Raw genomic sequence first — 20,140 nt, forward strand, 5'->3', positions numbered from 1 at the left:
ATTTACATATCTTTTCTTTCTATTTCATATATAATTTTTTCACCCTCAATTAAAGACTAAGTTTTTGAGAAAAATCAATCTCTAAACCCAACCTGTCTTTCATTTTATCATATTTGTGACAAAACAGAAATTTTTCTTTCGAAAAGAATTAGCAATGTTTCTAATATTTGCATCATTGCATGCCTGTAAATTATATATTGTCTCACTTTATGTCTCTTTTTTTGTAAGAATTCTTGTGGGTTTCTTAGCAGCGGACCATTACAAGAGTTGAATCATAAAAATTAAACAGACACTGGGGATTACCCCGACAGCAACATAACAACAAAAGGAAGAAGAAAACATCATAGGAAATGACAATACAGTACACACAGAAGCCATAGCAGTAGCGGCAAAGAGGAAAAAGCAGGAATAGTATGCTAATGTTTGATTCAGTTTATACATTATTACGCCATCCCTTGCCTCTCCCTCTTTAATATAAACAATATATTTATACTACTATTTAAGGGGTTGCTCCTGTTTGATCCGGATTTTTTTTTGTTCCAAAATACCCCTACAGCCTATCTTTAAGTAGGGGAAAAACTTGGTAAAAATGTTTTTTTAACTTCCACATAAAACACTATCTACAAAACAGGATTACTTACTCCCACTTAAAACATTTCCTACAAAATAGGAATTCAAATCTGCCATCCCTCAGTCCCCTTATCCGGTTATCCCACTTGCAATTTTTTTTTCCCCCTGAATTATCCAACTTACAATTAGTTTCTCATCCACGTTTTAATAGACACTTACCACTCTTCCTCATAACAGTGTTTTTTTTTTTTTTTTTTTTTTTTTCAGAATTAAAAAATAAAATAAAATAATAAAAAAAAAAAAACTCCCAAAACATTATCCAACCAAGCTACCATTTTCTACTATAAAAGACGATTACAGTATATCAATCAAAATTCAAAACTAAAATTCTTTGCTTATTTGAAGACAAAAAAAGGGGTAAGTTTTCAGTGAATTACTCAGGTGCTAATTTGTTACAAAATCTAAGTAATAGAGGTGAGAAAATTAAATTATCGATGTTTAGGTATTTACTTTATGATTTTGATGTGTTTATTAGCCGGTTTTTATAAATATTTGCACTCTCTCTTTTTCTTTGTGATAAAGTCAAACTGTGTAGTTGAATTGCTTCTCTTTTAAAAATCTTGATGTGAAAAATTTTCAAAACTAGGTTGTTTCTATCTGATTATTAGCGGGCATTTGTTGAGATTTACTTTTTATTGTTAACATCTTCTCTCTCTGTTACAATTTCTTAGTCCCTATGAAGCTCTAAAAAAAAAAATGTTGAATTGAAAGTATTGTACTTTGGGAAAAAAAATGGAAGAGCTCTTAAAAAACAAATATGTTAATTGCATCTACAAGTTTATTTAACATTTAAGAATTGAGGCTAGATATTAGTTCAAGTTTATCTAAGATTTAGTAATAAAAAAATAAAAATAAAAGGTAGTAAGTTGGGTTTGAAAGATAAGGGTGATGTGTTTGATATTCAGTGCACCAATCCTTTAAATCAAGATACTCATAATGATTTGGTTCATAATGATATATATATATATATATATATATATATTTTAATTAAGTTTACATTGATGGCACAAATGTTCTTTTTTTTTTTCTTTTTTTTCAAAACTGGGTAATGTTCTTTTTTTCTTTTTTTTCAAAACTGGGTTGTTACATTCATAACCCATTTATGGCCTCTTTTCTTGAATTATCTCGAAGTCCAAATTCACATAAATGTAAAGTCCTCATCTTAAGTAGATAGTTTTTTTTTTTTTTTTAAATGGTAATTAAATGACAGTTTTTCAAGTCCCAAGCTGAAGTAAACAATTTCACATATATAGAGCTAATGAATATCATCACAAGGTAAGTTCAAATATTCCTTCCACAAGTATATGCTTCATATGTATCGTACCTATCATTGTTGTGTATGTTTTATGTTTTAAAGTGTCTATTACTAAAACAAAAGTAGCACATTTTGTATTTCTGCTCATAGGTTCATGGTAAATACTACTAAAAAGCAATTAAGATGGGCAACACAAAATAGCACTCCACCAACTTCCTCACCATAACCCACATAATTTTTAACAATACTAGCCTCTAAGCACGGGTTCTTCTATTTTTTGAGTAGAGGTTACTTTAGAACATTTATTATACTTTGGAATTATTACATTTTCCAATCACAAAAAAAGACCTACAGATGTGATAAAAAATTATTTCACCACACATAATACTCATCACACACCTAGGTTTTTTTTTTGAAAAATGTAGTAATCCTAAAGTATAATAAATGCTCTAAATTAACCCTTACTCAAAAAATAGAAGAGCCTCTGAGCACGCGCATGAGCACATGCTCTCACGCACATGCTCAGAGGGTAATTGTAATTAATGATGATAGGTGTATTTTTTTTTTTCCTCTTCATTATGTATTATGATAGCAATTCTGATTACCCAGCTCATTGGTAAAATATTCTGCTTGAATAAGTAACTTTTATTTCTTGAAGCAATTGAAAAAGAAATAAGAACAAGTTTCTATTTTCTTATGGAATTAGCACTCGTAGTTTTCACTAATTTCTTCCTTGAATATATATGATTCCATATACCTTCCACTTTATGTTAACTATTTGTTAGCAAATTGTTTGTTGGTAACTCTAAGAATAAATACTCCCCCCACTCTTAATAACTAGGGGTACGTTTGGTACATTAAATGTAAATTACATTAGGAATAATAATCTTTATTACTTGAAATAGAAGACATTGCAATGGAATAATTATTACTATTCATAAGTTTGGTTGCCACATATAGAAAGCTTGTAAAAGATGATATATAGGGAAACTTTATATTTTTGGAAATATATTAATTTTAAAACTTATTATATGCACTATAAGAAATAACTATTACATTCATTTTAAAGAGGAATAGTTATTCTTCAATTTAAAGAATAGTTATTCTATGTAATAACTAATCCATGTAATAAAGATGCAACTAAATGACCGAATTGCTATTACACATGAATAATTATTTCATTACAGGAGTTATTACAGTATAACAAACATACCCTAGGAGAATATACAACACGTACATTTAGTGAGAATTTACAGAGAGCAAGAAAAGATGCTTGACTTGTTAGACCTATCTTATCAGACTTAAGGCAACTTAGTCTTCAGAATAATTTGACTACTTTGTCGTAATCTGAAGTTACAGAATTCACTGCCTTTCAAGGCCAGTAGAAATTATCAGTGCTTAGTACGAAAGGTTATATCTTTTTCCTCCGAGTTCTTTTGGCAACCTGAAATAAGCAAAACAAGTATCAAAACAAAACCATGCAGTAGATTCATATGCAGTGAGATAACAAAACAAATACAAATAAAAAGATCTGAATCATCTGAAAGCCAAATGAGCCACACAGAAAACATATAGAGGTAGATTTGAGGTACTTCTGCCCTTTTCTAAGGTCAAAAATTACTCTGAACCACAAATATCCATTAAGAAATCCAGCTCCACAGAATAAGCTAATAGTAAAACACAAATGAAAAAAAAAAAAAAAAAAAAAAACTTAGAATGTTCTTCAAAATAGAAGTACTAAATATAAAGGAAAAATATACACTTGGTTCCTCAAATTTGGGTCAGGTTTTATTTTCGTCATTGAAATTTAAGTTCATTGTGTCACTGTGCCTAGGTGGTTTTTTTTTTTTGGTGGCATTGACCCATGACAACTCGGCAACACAAGTGATGCCCCAAAATGCCCTACCTAGATCGCATGTTAAATTACAAATTATTATCATTTGTGACAAAAGCTTTTATTAGTGACAAGCTTTCAAAACCTTACGTTTCTCAAAAAACAAAAAAAAAAAAACTTTCAAAACCTTACTCGGCTTTGATTTCCTTAATCTAAGAGCACAATTATATATTAATAAAATGGGGAAAAAGTAGCAAGGCTTACGGCATCCTCATGCAGATTGATAACTTCTGATGCCGATGTATCTTTAGAAGCTTTCCTTCCCCTCTTTACCTTTGCTGCACCCAGATTATACAAATGTATCCATAAAATAATTGTAAAAGACGTGTGAAGGATCTAGAGTGCATTGGATGCTCAAAAGGACAAAAAAAAAAAAAAGGTATAATTTATTGCCAGATAATAATTTCTATACAACAAAAAGGACAACAAAGCCTTTGTCCTATAACAATGGGATTGGCTACAGATCCTCAACAGAAAAATTTCTATACAATTTCATATACTTACTCTAAATTCTTGGTTTGTGTTAGTCTATGCACCCTTGAATGATATGACAGGGCATCTAAACAGAAAAGTCGTGGCATATGTTTGAAAGATTGGAGATGTCACCAAACCATATGTAAAATAAAATCACCTAATCAGTTTGATGATCAAAGCATATTTTAAACTAGATCTGAAGAAAATACAAGACTATAAATATATATATATATATATAATAAATAAAAGCACTACTACCAAATAGCAAATACCAATTCAAATGCCAACAAAATCTCCACTTGCCACAAATTGAATTTGTAAACTACGTGAGGTTCAATAAAAATCCTAAGAAAAATTAAAAATCTACATTAAGGCAGAAGAGAAAAAGAAATCAAGAACTTGCAACTCTAATTAGACAAATGTACAGAACATTACCAGGCAAAAGATCAGTTCTGTTAGACAAATTCCCACATTCCTCACTTGGTAAGACTTTTTGCTGTTGGGTGGTGGCAACACCTCCACTACTACCAATAGTTCCCTTTAGACCACTGAAAAATATGTTCCCCATGATGCACCATGCAATGTCAGCTCACACCAACAACATTCCTTCAGGTAAAAAACTAAACCAAGCATTGCAAAAAGATCCACAGTTCTGTTAAGGGAAAAAGTACTCAAGAACACAGAAACTTGAATAGAAAGAGGCACCAGTTACCAAGCCTGGCACTAACACATATATGATAATATGATATAAACTATGATGGGCAGCAATCTATAAGTTGACTGGGTTTGTCATTGCATAGATGCGCATATGTTGCAGTCTAGACCTAACAGTAATTTGTGGACCTACTTCAGGTTGAAAATATAAATTAACTTAGTTCTTTCACACGTAGACATTTCTATTGTCCATAAAATAAAAGTAAAGACATCACATTCAACTTCATGGATCCTAGCAAAATAAAGGTTTATGCATGTCTACCCATATCTAGATCAACTTGAAACCTAGAACCCCCCACCCCAAAACAAAAGACACACACACTCACACAAAAAAAACCCTAACAAATAATTGTACATCATTCAAATAGACTTATCAGCAACTCACCGGTGTTGCAATTGAAAGGAGTTTGACTCCTCTGCCAAGACAACCTCCTAGAAGGAAAAAGTCAACATAGGAAATACGTAAGGGATCTTACAAACAAGTGGAAATAATATTAAGGTTAAACTGTAATATTAGACACAATATGAAAGCAAAAGGTAGCGTTGTCAAACCATATAATGCAAACATTATTTATAATCCATGGACTTTAAAGAATATTAAAGAAATAAATTGGGTTCGTTCGAAAAAACAACACCAAATGAATGAAGAAATTTTATCAATATAAAATAGGGTATTACAAAGTCAAAGAAAATTTTATTTTCAGTGAAGATTATGTCCATATATAATGATCTGAGAATTAAAGTTTGCTCAATTTGTTTGAAACTGCAAAGGTGTGCAAGTAATTTGGGTTAAGACAATCCAATAAATTTCAATTTTGGTATTATTAGTTTCCCTATTAACTCTGAATCTTTATATAGAGGCAAGTATATTGAAACCAAACTCATTACTCACAACTGAGACACAATCCACCAAAATTATATCTAAAACTGAATTTCATGAAGTTGGAGACAGACATGCTCATCTATCATCATGAGCTTTCAGAAAACTGGAACTTCACAACAACTCTAAGTCCCATGCCCAAGTCCCTGTTTGCAAGCCCATCAAAGAATCATGGTACTTTTACTCTTACCCTTTCCACCAGCAGACCATTGCTTATTGTCTCCCAGCTCTCACTTTCCAAGCTTAATACTTCAACCTCACCACTATCGTATGTGATCTGACAAGTTAATAGATGCATTAGGTTACAAAAACTTAGTGGAAAATGGGATAAAATAATAAACTAAATCTGAGATATACAAAGAAATGAGTCAGCTGCTAATGCGTTCATGATAAAGAGAGGAAAAAAGAAGGAAGATAACGCATGTATTAAGTACCATAGCAAATTAAAAACAATGACAACAAACATTTGTCACTCAAACAGAAAACAAACTTTAGTTATTGAGAAAATAGATAAAGGATATACCACAGAAAAAATAAATTTTAAAATACAACAAAGCTATGGTATTTACCCAACTGCACCATACACAATATCATCAGAACAAAGAATCCTAAAAAGCACAAATACTAGAAGGTCTACTTACTATAACCTACTAATCTCCAGGATAATATGGTACTGACTAACTTAGCTGTCATTCTCTCAACAAAAATATCCTGTCCCTTAAACATTCACCTATTCCTTTCCTTACAAATAATCAGCATAAGGCATAATGGAACCACATTCAAAACTATATTCTGAAACAAGCTTGGTTTCCTCCTCCAACATTGAAAACAACCCATACAATTTTTTCTTTTATAAGTTTGAAACAACCCACCCACTGATTTTGGCATTTACCTATCTCACACCAAATACTGTGAACACAAAAGTTAATAGTTCCAAAGAAACTTGATAGTGAAGTAATAAATGATCCACTGTTTCGCTACTATGTTTACACGTATAACACAACATCCAAACGCCATCACCATTCTCTGTTTACTTAGGTTATCCACTATTAAAATCTTTCCCCACAGGCCACACCACAGTCCAAGCAAAAAGAGAAACCTGTGGAGTCATATCCATACGAATTGCCAAGGGACACCAGGTTTCCACTCTCCTCTAAAAGCTGCATAGTACAAGTGGACTGTGAAAGAGCTCTTTCTATTTAACTTCCAGAATAACTTATCTTCCAACAAGATTTTAAGTTCAATCACCCTTTTTTTCTCCACTCAAACCAGTCTGTCAGCTCCAGATCTTGTACTTAAAACTGATTTAAGATTGGCGTATCTACCTAAAAATACTATTGCTATGTTTATTGTTTAATGGAAAAAACAAATTTAGGCAAAATATGCACTACCTCATACATGTGTATATAATAAAATGTAGCTGTAACTTGAATCCTAGAGAACAGTGATACTGATACAAGACACGCACATGATACAATACAGAATCAATACGCCAATTCTTGGAAACTAGAATAAAATACAACACGGATATCTACATAATTCTTTAAGCACATACTATTGTAATTCTTAGTCAAAAAGATAAATGACAAAAATTTGAAGTCTAAGACAGTCACAAATTAAACCTTACATTTTTGCTATTTCAAACTGAACCGTGAACTTTTGAAATCATATCAATTCAAACCCTGGTATTTTTGGGTTTGATTGGGGCTTTATAATTATATATTTTGAAAGTTCATAATTCGATTTAAAACTAAAGTAACAATGCAGTTTAATTTGTAACAGCCTTAAACTTTAGGGTTTAATTGAAAATTTTGGAAGTATAGGGTTTAATTTGAAACCACCCCTAAAATATAGGGTTTAAAAAGCAATTTTCCCTATCTTAAACCATAATCCATTAAATTTAACAATGTCCCACCAACCAAAGAACTAACATATCATCAGAAGTATCAGCCCTATTTCCCAATATATATTTGTTGGGTACTGAACATAGTTTTCTTGCCCTTCTTTCTGCAAAAAAGATCAAATTGGGGGATGATATCAAGGAAGACAATATGACAATAGCAGGCAACCAAGGGTAAAAATGAAAAGCAACAAGCCAAGAAATATTAAAAAATATTTTGGATGGGAAGCAACTTAATAATAGGTGTCCTTGAATTCAAATTTCTGGTCGTCTTTATTGTTTTCCCAATTACCAGCTGATCTGGTTCTGTTTGTCAATGGAAAACACTGTAGTTACATTAAGCATTCAAATTAGGGGATGATATCAAGGAACGCAATATGACAATAGCAGGGCACCAGGGGGAAAAACAAAAGGCAACAAGCCAAGAAATATCAAAAACTATTCTGTACAGGAAGCAATCTTAATAATAGGTGCCCGGGATATTAAATTTTTTATTTTCCTTTTTGTTTTTCCCAACAACCAGCAGAGGTTCTATTTGTAAAAGGAAAACATTGTAGTTGCACATTTAGCATTCATTCACCTTGTGAGTATTGTTTTGAGAATTATAACCATCCACCATGGCTGAATAGAAACTGAAAAAATAGTAAACAATATCATTTTAGCAAGAACTAAAGATGATATTCCCAGAATTCATCTAACTGAAATCCTCACCATCTATCGATTGGAGATAACACCTTGATCCGCTGTCCAATTAAAGTCTCACTCTTATTATTAGATTCCTAGATAATTCATAAAAAATGAGCATTGAGGAGGCTTAAAATATGGTTAGATGCTTAGATGCAGATGAGTTAAACAATTTCAAGATGAATACATAGATTTGGATCATACATACATTTAAGCTGCTAGTGTCTTTGGCCTCGGCTTTGGAATATTTGGGAGGATCAGAAACAACATTGCTACTTGCCCTGACATTTTCTTTCAAAGAAAGGGCATCTCTTTCTAGAGTTTGAACTGAAATATGTGATTCAGCCAGAGAAAGTCGAGTTACAGAATCACAAGATGAGAGCGGCTCTTTCTCTAGAACTCGTTTGGACTTTTTAGATGCACTATGTTGGTGATTTATAGAACACTCACGCAATCGAACTGATTCAGAACTGACTGCCTGTTTTTGCCTATGTCCCACAGTAATATCCTGCCTCATATTTTTTCTGGTTTCAACTTCAGTTGTGGACAAATCAACTTTCTCACTAGGTGCCAAGCACAATGTGTTGCTCTTAATAATTGCTAACTTTGTGTTATCCTCTTGGCACTTCCGACCATGTTTGGGAAGAGCAGTAATAGGCTGAAATATGATGATAAAAAAAATCCAACAAAAAGAAAATATACTGATCAAAAAATTGGAAGAATTCTCTCTTTATTATAATCATAAAAAAGCATATGATTAAAATCAGTAAAAGACACCTATCATTTGATACACACCAGAGAGAGATGAGATTTAAACATCTGAACAACCTTCTTAATAAAACAGTCATTGAAAGGGGACTGATTGAGACATCCTGAATATGCCTGCACACAATAAATATATTACAACATGTATAATGATTCACAAGCAGTTAAGACCTCCAGAAAGCTTTTTCCCACAATACTTACTCGAAAGAATGATGATGGCAGCAAGATCAGTGCTGGGGCATGGGCTGAGGAGGCATCATTATGATTTAATGATTTTAGAAAGGAGAACCCAAAATCTGCTATGATGTGCAACCTCTGCATTTTAAAGAACAATATTCATTGATATTAATTATAACATAATGCAAATATCCTCTATGATACAGAATTCCTTATTTAAATGATAATAATAATAATAATAATAATAATAATAATAAACAATTTTATCTAAAAAAATGTGAAAGGGAGTTTCCCAAGTACAAAGATGCATAAGGAGAGACTCTGAGATACATAATTCTTACTGGAGTATTCCGAGCATCAACAACATCCTCGGCTTTCTTAATGGCCCGAAAAATACTGAGCAGAAGTAAGAGAGCATCATTAACAAGATCCATGTCCCCATCAACAACAGTAGCATTGACTAATGCCTCCAATAAATTAAAAAGTGGACTGCAAATAGAAGATATAAGGAGAAGCATCAACATAAATGATAATCAATTCCAATCTTGTACTTGGTAAACTGTACTACAAGAAACATTAGATACAATGTTAAATTATCGATTGTCCCAAAAACTTAAACTATTGAGATATGATAAATTTAATCATTTATCCACATACTTCTAACACTCCCCCTCACATGTGGGCCAAAACTATCTTTTAATAGATGAAACCCAACACGTGAGAATTTAAATAGGAGGTAGAGTGGAGGAGACATAGATCAAACTCAGGACCTCCCGCTCTGATACCATATTAAATTGCCGATTGTCCTAAAAACTTAAGTTATTGGGATATGATAAATTTAATCATCTAACCATATACTTCTAACATGCAGGAATCACTTTTTTCTGGGTAAGAGGATGCAGAATATCTTGCCTGCAAAACTGGGCATATATTTCTTCCTCTGGACAGTTTTCAGATGGAAAGCCTGTATCATGAGCAAGAAAATATATCAAGAATACCACTATGTACGCTGGATAATCGGTGATTGTTCCTCCTTGCGCAGAAGAATTTTGACAGATTCGAGCTTCTCTACTGTATTCCTTGATAAATTCTGCCATATATTTAAATGACTAACAATGAACAGAGTCAGCAAATATCACTTACACAGCAAATCAGTACCTTAACAACTACAGGGATGCAAGAAAATAACATACATCATCCTGAAGATCTTTGAGACAGTCTGAGGTGCCCAATGCAAAAGCACAAGCATATCTACTAGGAATAACATGCTCCTTCAATAGTTTGTGCATTTTATCAAGAAAAAATCTCCGAACAAACAAAGATGAGTCCTGGAATGTGACAGAAGAAAACTAAAGTCACCTGAAGATTAATAATTAAATTAGATAAAAGTAAGCTCGAACTACTATATATATATATATATATATATTTTTTTTTTTTAAAGTTAACAAAATTCATTTGAGGCACAAAGGGGCGCAACCCATGTACACAGGAAGCATACAAGTTATACACTAAAATCAAGTGAAGGTAAAATGATCAAGAAATTGAAACAAGTTAGAAGAAGAAAAAAAAAAACAGTGACTAGCAGCCATCCAATCAAATAAGGTCCTCAACAGTAATACTCAACTCCAAAACCTTTTTTATATAGGTAATATTCAACTCCAAAACTATTTTCTCACAATCTTTGAAACTATGCACATTTTGTTCTCTCCAAATACACCACATAATGCAAAAACGAATGAATTCATATGCTTTCAAAACCAGAGAATGTTGCAAGGTACCAGACTGGGTTTCAGATTGGCATGTAGCTTGGAAAACTTAAAATAAAATTTATATTTATATTTAATTTTTAAAAATATAAAAAGAAAAAAAGAAGAAGAAGAGTTACTCATATTCAACTGTGAATCCACTCAATTTGAATCCAAATCCAGTTAAAACTGTGTTTAAAATTTATATATATATATGTATAGACACACACATATATGTATGAGGCCAGCGTACCTTTGCTACTAAAATTGTAAAGCGAAAAATCTCTGGTGAAATATGCAAATCCCATCTTCTGGAAAGCTGAAGAACAGACTTGGCAGCAGCTAATCTCATGTGAGCCTTATCACTTTCACTGCATTACACGATAACCACGTAAACATAGAAGGTGTAGCCTCTTTTCATTGTATCATGTATTTGTAGCGTTTCCAACTGATAATCTATTATAGCATGCACCAGTCACAGTGGCTGATCAAACAGATAAGTCCCCACCCTTTATTGATATCCTGCCTAGGATGACTCACGTCCCGCAGTATACAATAGAACACGCTTTAATTGTGCTCATTACATTCTCCTATTTTTGCTTATAACAAACCTCACAACACAAACAAATGTTTTTGATGTCTACTACCAGTCGCTACCACATTGTTGTGAAGGATGAAAGGAAGCCTAGAATAATCTTAAAGAAAATCAAGGAAATAAAAATATTCCCGAAAGAAACATTAAACAGTGTAGGAAAAAATATATATCCTTAAATCTTAATTGGAATCTGACGATTTTTTTCAAAAAATCTAAAGTACCTCACTTTCCCAATTTAGGAAATCAAGACAACACTATTTCACAGCCACAACACCCACCCAACTCTTTCCTCCAAACCAGAAATGCATGAGACAAGCACAATAATGAACCTCACCAAGGAACGCCAAAAGATATAGCCAAATAAAAGAAAAAGACCACCAAATAAAGTCAACACCAAAATAAAAGAATAGAACGTCAACACCTGCTTCAATACACTAATTCCAAACATAAGGGGAAACGGCCACATCATTCACAAACCAAAACAAAGCTCAACCCCCAAGGGGAAGGAGACTGCAAGAACAACTTTACTGGAAGAATCAGGAGCTGAATTTGGGCTACTGATTGCTTTAATCAAGGACTTAAAAGCAGGGGTGGATCCATGTTAGTTTGTGAGATTGACATGCAAATTATAGATAGAAAATTAAAAGTTAGTTTTATGTTAGAAAGTTCTGATTGCCCCAATTTTAAAATAATCTTGGATCACTGCTGATGCAGAAAGGAGGTCATAATTGTGGTGTCTCTTATGTACTTTTGAGTTGTGCCCTTGCACATTTACAATGAATTATTGACTTAACAGAAAATGGAGGTCAAAAATGAAATTTACCAAAATATAACGCTTGAAATTCCAAAAATAAACTAAATAATGAGCAAAAATCAGCTATATGAGCAACTAAGCATCAGGACAAAGGAGACAGAAGAGAGGGATAACACTCCCTGAACAGTGTTTCCTCACCACAGTATAGGCCAACATCAACTTTAGAGTTGTCACCACATGAAAGAAAGGAAAAATAAAACACTTAGTTTGGTCTACATAAAAGAAAACACAAATCGAGATGAAAATTGTTATCCCCCAGAAATTGAGAAAAACTGAATTTATAACATCTACAAGAATTTGTGGACAAATGACATAATCTTCGGCACGAAAAGTTATAACTCTTCAAAAACTTTTTTAAATGGGAGAATAATTTACTAACAATATTCCAAAGGAGGAACAATACAAGAAGAAATGATCCCCTAAATGGATAATAAGAAGCAAGATCTGGGACTTACAGGAAAAGAATCAAGAGATTTAGAAAAGTAGAAATGGCTACAATAAGTCAAAGGAAACCTTAAGGCATCAAGTTCCTTATCACCTGAGGTGTGAGGCACCAAATTCTAAATATAGTAATTACACAAATAATGAACTCAAATCATATGTATCTAATGCTTATAATGCACAGTTTGAATTTTTAAATTGGTAGGAGGCTCTATTAATTAATCTAAGAATAGACTTTACAACATTCATATAAAAATATTCACAAAAAACCAAAAGAGAACTATCAAAGCAAGAGAAAGATACACCCAGTAACTTAAATTAAATAAAGAACTATCTTTTTTTTTTTTTTTGCCAAACTACATAACTGCCATTTTTTTTGTTTCAGTTGCTTTTCTTTGAGGCTCGTCTCAAGTGCCTTACAGTTTGTATAAGGCGCTTGCCTTCGCTCTAGAGGGAAGCCCCAAGGTGCCTCATCTCAAGGCATAAAAGGCCTTAGTGGCCTCGTCTCGTCCAAGCACCTAGATAAGCGTCCAGCTCACCTTTGACCAAATTGTGTAAAACTACTCCTACAAGGTATGCATATATGCTTATAAAAATCACAAGATCACTATGATGTTAATTTTCATTCAATCCCTTCAAAAGCTGTAACACATGCAATGAAGAAAATTAAACAATAAAATAAAATTTAGGAAAGATGTAGAAGGCAGAAACATCATCACAAGCAAACCATTAACACTTGTAAATGGACATACCAAAAAACAGTAGCATCATTATGATGAAATTTATTTGTATCTTTGCACCAAAGTGACTTGCAAGGAGTCGAGTCACTTTGGTGTAAAGATACAAAAAATAAATGAAACTTATAAGGTGCCAATGGTCTTTGACAAAAAGAACTCCTTTTGGGTGATTGATTTGTGTTTTCATATAAAAAAAAAAAAAAGAAAAAAAGAAAAAGGAAACCTACAATGGAGAAAAGCAAGAGAATGAAAAAACATTTTTTTTTCATTGTTAAGTTACAAACTCCCAATGGGTTTTGAACCCACTACATCACCCTTCACCTTACTCCTACAAGTAGATGAGGTGTTTTAGAGTTAAAGCTCATTGGCAGGACTAGAAAACAATTTTTTAAAGAGGGTAAAAAACAAAAAAATCACACCCAACATGCGGTGGAGTCCTTGGGTGTCTTCTTTAAAACACTATCGGATTGAATGTCTATCATAGGAAGTCATTATATTTTTCTGGTTTATGATTTGATGGATGCTTGTAATTTGTGTATTTGATTGTTTTGGTCCCCTGCTGTATACTTGGGTGACTCTTTTTTATGACTTTGAATAAAAAAAAATTTAATTGTCAAAAAAAAAAAAAAAAACCAATAATACAGTTGAGTCCTTCTGTTAACTAGAAAATCTCCTTAGCCAAAAACTTGCCTCCATATTACCTGGCTGGAGAATCCAAACATGAAACCAAATTTATCAAGACTGTGACATTCTGCACTTCATAAAAAATTCCACTATCTAGACGTGAAATAAAACACAGCATTAAATATGGTCAAATATCATAGTGGATCCTCATATTACAATAACATATTCTTTCTTTCCTCCTTTTCCTTTAATTAAATAATGTCTTTAATCCCACTTTGCTACATCCAAAATACAAAGTGAAAGCAACAAAGATGCATGACCACGTGCATTTCAAGTAAGCTTATATCATAACCATCCTTTCTTATGTCAATCATGCACCATAAAAGAATTATCCAAAACTTAATTTTCAAGTCTAACATATACACATCTAGCGAAAGCTAAAAATCCAATAGAACTTCAATGCAAGCTAGGGCATGCACATGGCAATGATTAAACCAACAATTTAACAACTTTTTTTTTTCCTTTTCTCTTTAGCAAGTTAATTTTGCCCCAAGAGAATCCTGACTTGTGTTCAGTAGAAGTTAAATTATAAATCAAGCTCCAGGAGTTGAATTATTAATAATAAAGTTATATAACTCTTAAGTTTATAATTTATGAAAAATAGGAAATTGTAAATTGCAGTTATGCCATCTAAAATTACCAACAATTTTAAATCTCATACCATGTGATGATACCATCAAAAGCATCTCCCTTTTGCAACATGTTTGACAAAATGTCCAACAATTCATTAATTTGCCGTCTGGCATGAGTTCCTTGATGTGGTAAAAACCTTTTGACAAGTGTTTTCAGCCCATAAATCTGCAAAGGACAGCAAAATAAAACATAAGTAATTCCCAGGTAGAGTACAATTTGCATGCAGTTGATATATGAAATTTCAAATTACCAATAGAAGCTCAGAACCCTTGTTGGGTCAAATCTATCTCTGGTGCAGCTACCACCATCTTTCAAATGGGCCAGACAATAGAATTTCAACTTATCCAGAACAGAACATTTTCTGAATTTGAAAACTAAATTGAGATCTTAGTTTTTTTTTTTTTTTTTTTTTTTTCCTACTGTGGTTGTTAATCCAAATATTTAAACTACCTATCAATCAACATTCCTACAAACAACAAAATGTCTTGAAGCACACCTTGGACCAAAGAGTTAATCCAAATACCTGAATGAGGTCACAAAAACTAACAAAAAAAACCTCTCAATATCCAACAGGATATAAGTTTTACCCAGCTACTAAAGCCTCTCAAACACAGCAAACTTCAACATTATAACAACTTCTGCACAAAGCTGACAGTCTTTTCAGTCTTTTTTTTTCTTGTAATTTGTAAGGCTCATGCAATCCAAATGTTCACTCATCATTAAAAACTTCATGCCCTCTATTGTGAACAATTTGAAAGTAAAAAGTCCAAATATTCATAGTAAAAAACCAATCTCTAAATTCAAAGAAAATTTAATATTAACAGTTGAAACTAAATCAATTGATTCAAGAGAAAGTTCCCTTTTCAAAACCTACCTTCAATTTGCAGGAACTAGTACAACCAAAAGCATCATTATATGAATTTATATTATCTGATGAATCCACCTACACACAAAAAGGTTCACGCACTACTCAGCTTACAGTTTCTTATGTGCACATGAGGTAGATGAGAGATTTAGCAAGAATTTCCCATCCACCGCATTCTAGCTTAAAGAATACCAAATAAACAACATATTACAACTCATTATATTACTCGAAAAATTTTCTCATAGATATATGATGTGATCTCTCCATCTTGAGCCTCAAATGCTGAAACAGAGTATTGCGCAACACAGCCCAAAGACTGCAAAACTGTTGGAATATTCTGCCCAGCATGCAGAGAAACAACTAGATCCTGGATATATATAGACAGAACAAAGTTTGATTGTCAGTACCAAAAAGCACTTACTATTATCAGGAAAAATCAAAACCAGGGATGGCTATAAATTTAGTAATAGCAAACTGACACAACATTACTTGTCTTTCTATTTTAAGTAATGAATAAGAATAGAGTCAGAACAGCACACTTAGGATAGATTATTCATAAACTATAAATATCTTCATCCACATAAAAAACTCATGACGCAAGTAATAGAAGAAAAGATCGAGGAAATTATGACATTCACCTATGAACCCTATTAAAGATTAAGAAAAAACAACTTTACATGTCAATTTGATAAATTCCATCAATGGAAGCACAAAGTATAACTCATGAGGCTAATCAATCAAGTAGTGAAACCAATGTCCTGTAAATATGATCTCATCTACAATCTCAAACAGAATCTAGTTAACTTAATTTTTAATTCATGGCCAGTCTGACCAGTGTTCTAGAGCTTGGATCACCAGAGGTTTTTGCCTTCCATATATTCAACAAAGGATGTGAGCAATTAAAAAAGGTCATACCCAATGCACAAAACTCCCATGTTTCCGGGTCTAAGAGAGGTGATTGGTAGGCAGCCTTACCCCATTTTTTTACAAGATATGAGCAATTGAATACCCAAAAAAAATAAATAAATAAATAAAGAGTTTAGGGTACATTCAAAAACAATGTAGAAGAACGTGGGGCAGCGAGAGAGAGAAGATAATAACACAACGAGCAGGCCAACATCAAATAAGTCATCAGACATCTTTTTTTTTAATGGTCCCAATTACCCCAGAAAATGCACAACTATAACTTGGAGAGGACAAGGTCACGAACAAACATGGCTTTCTATGAAATTTGACGGACAAACATTCCTCGCCACCATTTATTTTGCCTGAAGTGCATTCTCAAGAAATGAACCCATCACTTCTAGAGGCTGTTTGGTTGGTTGATTTAAAGACAAATTTCATGTTTCAAAAACAAAGAATGCCAGGTACCCAAAAAAAAAAAAAAAACTTTTTTGGCTGGATCTTTTCAAAAACCCAACTTAAAAGTTTGTTCACAGAATCATTGTGGAAACGCACAAACAGAAAACATTCCAAAATGATGTTTTCAGCTGTTTTCAACAAAAAGGTGGTGGCAATTGTGTAAATAAGGACACCACCCAACCTTTTTTCCATTTCTTTCTCTCTCCCCCCCCCCCCCCACTTTTTCTATCTAAACCCATCAGCCCCATTTTGCCAAGCTTGATGGCAAACTCAATGTAGTAGAAGGTGGAGGGCAACATGGAGAGGCCGGCAATGACATAAGACTGTAAGAAAGGACAATGGAGGGCCCAACTTGGTCGTGGGCTTCAAGGTCAATGACAGCTCCAACAATGGGTAGTGAGGCAAACCCAACTCAACGCCACCAGCTCTCTCTATCTCTCTGTGCTCAAAATTTGTTGCCCATTGGTGGCAACGTCAGTGGTGGATTTGTTGACTGTATTTGAAATTTCAGTGGACTGGTTGCCTGTTGGGTGTTTGTGGAAACGTGATTGTGAAATAAAGAAAAAACATAATTTTTGGTTTCCAAAATTGTGGGAATATGGATTTGATATATTGCCAAAGAAGTTTTTTTTTTTTTTTGGGGGGGGGGGGGGGACACTAAAAACTAAGTTTGGGAGTAAATTCTTAAAACACAGTTATATATATATATATGGTAGGTAAGTTAAAAATGCACTCTGTGCATCTTCGAACCCATAACCTCACCCACCAACCTAGCCCTTACTTACAAAGGGAGGAGGTGCCAGTTGAGTTAGAGCTCATTGGCAATTCTTAAAACATAGTTATTGATGTTTTTGAAAACCCAAAATCAAATCAAATCAAATCAAAATAGCAACCAAACAAGCCCCTAGTTCATAAACAACATCAAAGCTCATTCCACCAACAGCCGAATGTCATAGATTGCCAAAAGAGAGGAGACATCAAGGGGCAAAAAATAAAACTAAACTCTAACAGAAAAGAGCTGCAGAGGTGGCAAAGGCAAACAGAAGTGTTAGAATCCTCAACATACCACATAAGTAAGAGGTTGAACACAATGCCAACAGCACTGTTTGTCCCTCTTTCTGACACCAACATCACTAGATATAAACTATATCATCCAGAAACTCTGGCTAGCTACACATGTAAATATTTAGCCACAAATGTTTTAAAAATCAAATCGCTAAAAAAACCAGAGAATAGAGAGAAGGATATGATAATATCATAATCGATTTAATAATTAATTAAAACACTAATCAATAGATCATATTTATAAAAATATAAAATTTTGATTAAAAAAATCTAAAAACATTTAAACAGCTTTCAATATACTCTTTTTTATTTTTTTATAATATAGAGAACCTTTCTAAAGCAGAGTCCTTTGAGCACATCTCTAGCCAATAAAATCTACGGGCAACTGACCCCACTTACCAAAACTAGTTGCAGTAATCAAAGGGCATTCACCCTAGACAGGCTAAGCAGTTTATGCTCATGTCCAAGAGCAACTTCCAATATACTTTCAAAACTTTTATGACAAATAGAAACAATAATATAGTGTAACACCTAATTATTAAAAAATTAAAAATAAACAATTATAAATAAAACCATTCAGAGATCATATTCTTATATTAGTCTCACCACCATTCAAACTTGGGAGCAGTTCCCAGGAGCGGCAGCTCCAACCGCAGTTCAAATGATTCTGGCCTATGTTTTGATTTTGTGGGCATTTTTGTTTAAAAAACCAGACTGGTGGCTGATTCTGGTTAACCCAGTTCAGCAGTCCAATCTGGTTTTAAAAACCATCGTCAAAACTCAGAAGTAGCAACTTAAACTACTAAAAATTTCTTTGTACCAAAACAGCTAACCTATTGGCCCACCCCCCAAAAAAAACATTTTTTATTCACTTTTTAACTTAGAAAGGTGGCAATTTACATATATACACATACTGAGGCCTGAGAGTCATAGCAAATTATGTCAGCTTTATATAAATACTCACAGTATATGGAAAATCATCATTTTCAACAAAAGCTTTCCTTTTTTTTTTTTTAATATTTAAAAGGCAACAAATCCATCAGTCATGGAAGATTTCAAGCCCAATAAACATGCATGAAATGGTCAATGCAAAAAAACACCATTACAGAAAACTGATTTGATATCAATAGGGGCAATCCTTCAGACCCATTCCAGCAGAAATACTCATTAGCAAGGAGTTCAGAAAACTTATAAAGATTAACACTCTCAACAAACACTATAGCATACGTGCCCATTCGGTAGAACATGAAATTATGGAGAAATTCTCATTAGCTAGGCATTAGTCAACAAACATATTAGCAGGAAATAAACCATGCCAAACTAAGTTTCATTGAAAAAAAATATAGTAGTACAAAATAAAATAGTAAATCCACTTCATATAAATTTAAAAGAGAATAAAAGAATTGCAGCAACAGCAACGTAAATATACCTTGCATAATTTTGAAAAAACAAATTGCTCCGAAACACCACCAAATGCTGCAATTGCGGCAACAGAAAATTTGGCCTCAATGCGACTTCCCTCACGACAAACTCTCTCCAAGATTGGGTATATATCACTATACAAGGCAAAAACATTGTGGCTACTCCAGTAAGAACCCAATTAAAATGGAAACAAAAATAGATTAAAAATTTTTTTTACAAATTTTAATTTTTCTTTTTCTCAAAGAAAGTGAAAGAGAAGTCCTTCAATAACCATAATTATAAAATAAAAATATATAAAATTAACATGTACTGGCTATAAGAAACATGCTATAGAAATACATTCATAGCAATAGTAACCTTCAATCTAGCTGTAACAGTATACAAATTCTGCATTATAATTAATC

The 20,140-nt window shown here is 33.0% G+C and overlaps 1 protein-coding gene across 8 annotated transcripts in view; it reads right to left on the reverse strand.

Annotated features, from left to right (window-relative positions):
* Positions 1-3,011: 3,011 nt before the first annotated feature.
* LOC115959000 (sister chromatid cohesion protein PDS5 homolog A) overlaps positions 3,012-20,140 on the reverse strand; it is a 33,413-nt gene continuing 16,284 nt past the window's right edge. Inside the window, exons 14-32 of one of the 8 annotated variants that reach the window (XM_031077286.1) lie at positions 19,744-19,870; positions 16,114-16,254; positions 15,897-15,965; positions 15,051-15,187; positions 11,372-11,489; positions 10,567-10,701; positions 10,286-10,482; positions 9,715-9,862; positions 9,398-9,511; positions 9,227-9,313; positions 8,640-9,089; positions 8,459-8,526; positions 8,328-8,379; positions 6,038-6,124; positions 5,353-5,399; positions 4,689-4,801; positions 4,284-4,338; positions 3,984-4,057; positions 3,015-3,329 (exon numbers count right to left, since the gene is read on the reverse strand). In XM_031077286.1, coding sequence (XP_030933146.1) covers positions 4,027-4,057; positions 4,284-4,338; positions 4,689-4,801; positions 5,353-5,399; positions 6,038-6,124; positions 8,328-8,379; positions 8,459-8,526; positions 8,640-9,089; positions 9,227-9,313; positions 9,398-9,511; positions 9,715-9,862; positions 10,286-10,482; positions 10,567-10,701; positions 11,372-11,489; positions 15,051-15,187; positions 15,897-15,965; positions 16,114-16,254; positions 19,744-19,870 — 2,176 coding nt within the window. In that variant the 3' untranslated portion in view covers positions 3,015-3,329; positions 3,984-4,026. Of the gene's footprint in view, positions 3,330-3,983; positions 4,058-4,283; positions 4,339-4,688; positions 4,874-5,352; positions 5,400-6,036; positions 6,125-6,964; positions 8,054-8,327; positions 8,380-8,458; positions 8,527-8,639; positions 9,090-9,226; positions 9,314-9,397; positions 9,512-9,714; positions 9,863-10,285; positions 10,483-10,566; positions 10,702-11,371; positions 11,490-15,050; positions 15,188-15,896; positions 15,966-16,113; positions 16,255-19,743; positions 19,871-20,140 lie in introns of those variants that run through there. The other 7 variants (XM_031077287.1, XM_031077285.1, XM_031077288.1 and 4 more) reach the window with 7 other exon arrangements.

The sequence above is a fragment of the Quercus lobata genome, chromosome 9 (assembly GCF_001633185.2).
Source record: "Quercus lobata isolate SW786 chromosome 9, ValleyOak3.0 Primary Assembly, whole genome shotgun sequence".
In the NCBI taxonomy this organism is placed as follows: Eukaryota; Viridiplantae; Streptophyta; class Magnoliopsida; order Fagales; family Fagaceae; genus Quercus; species Quercus lobata.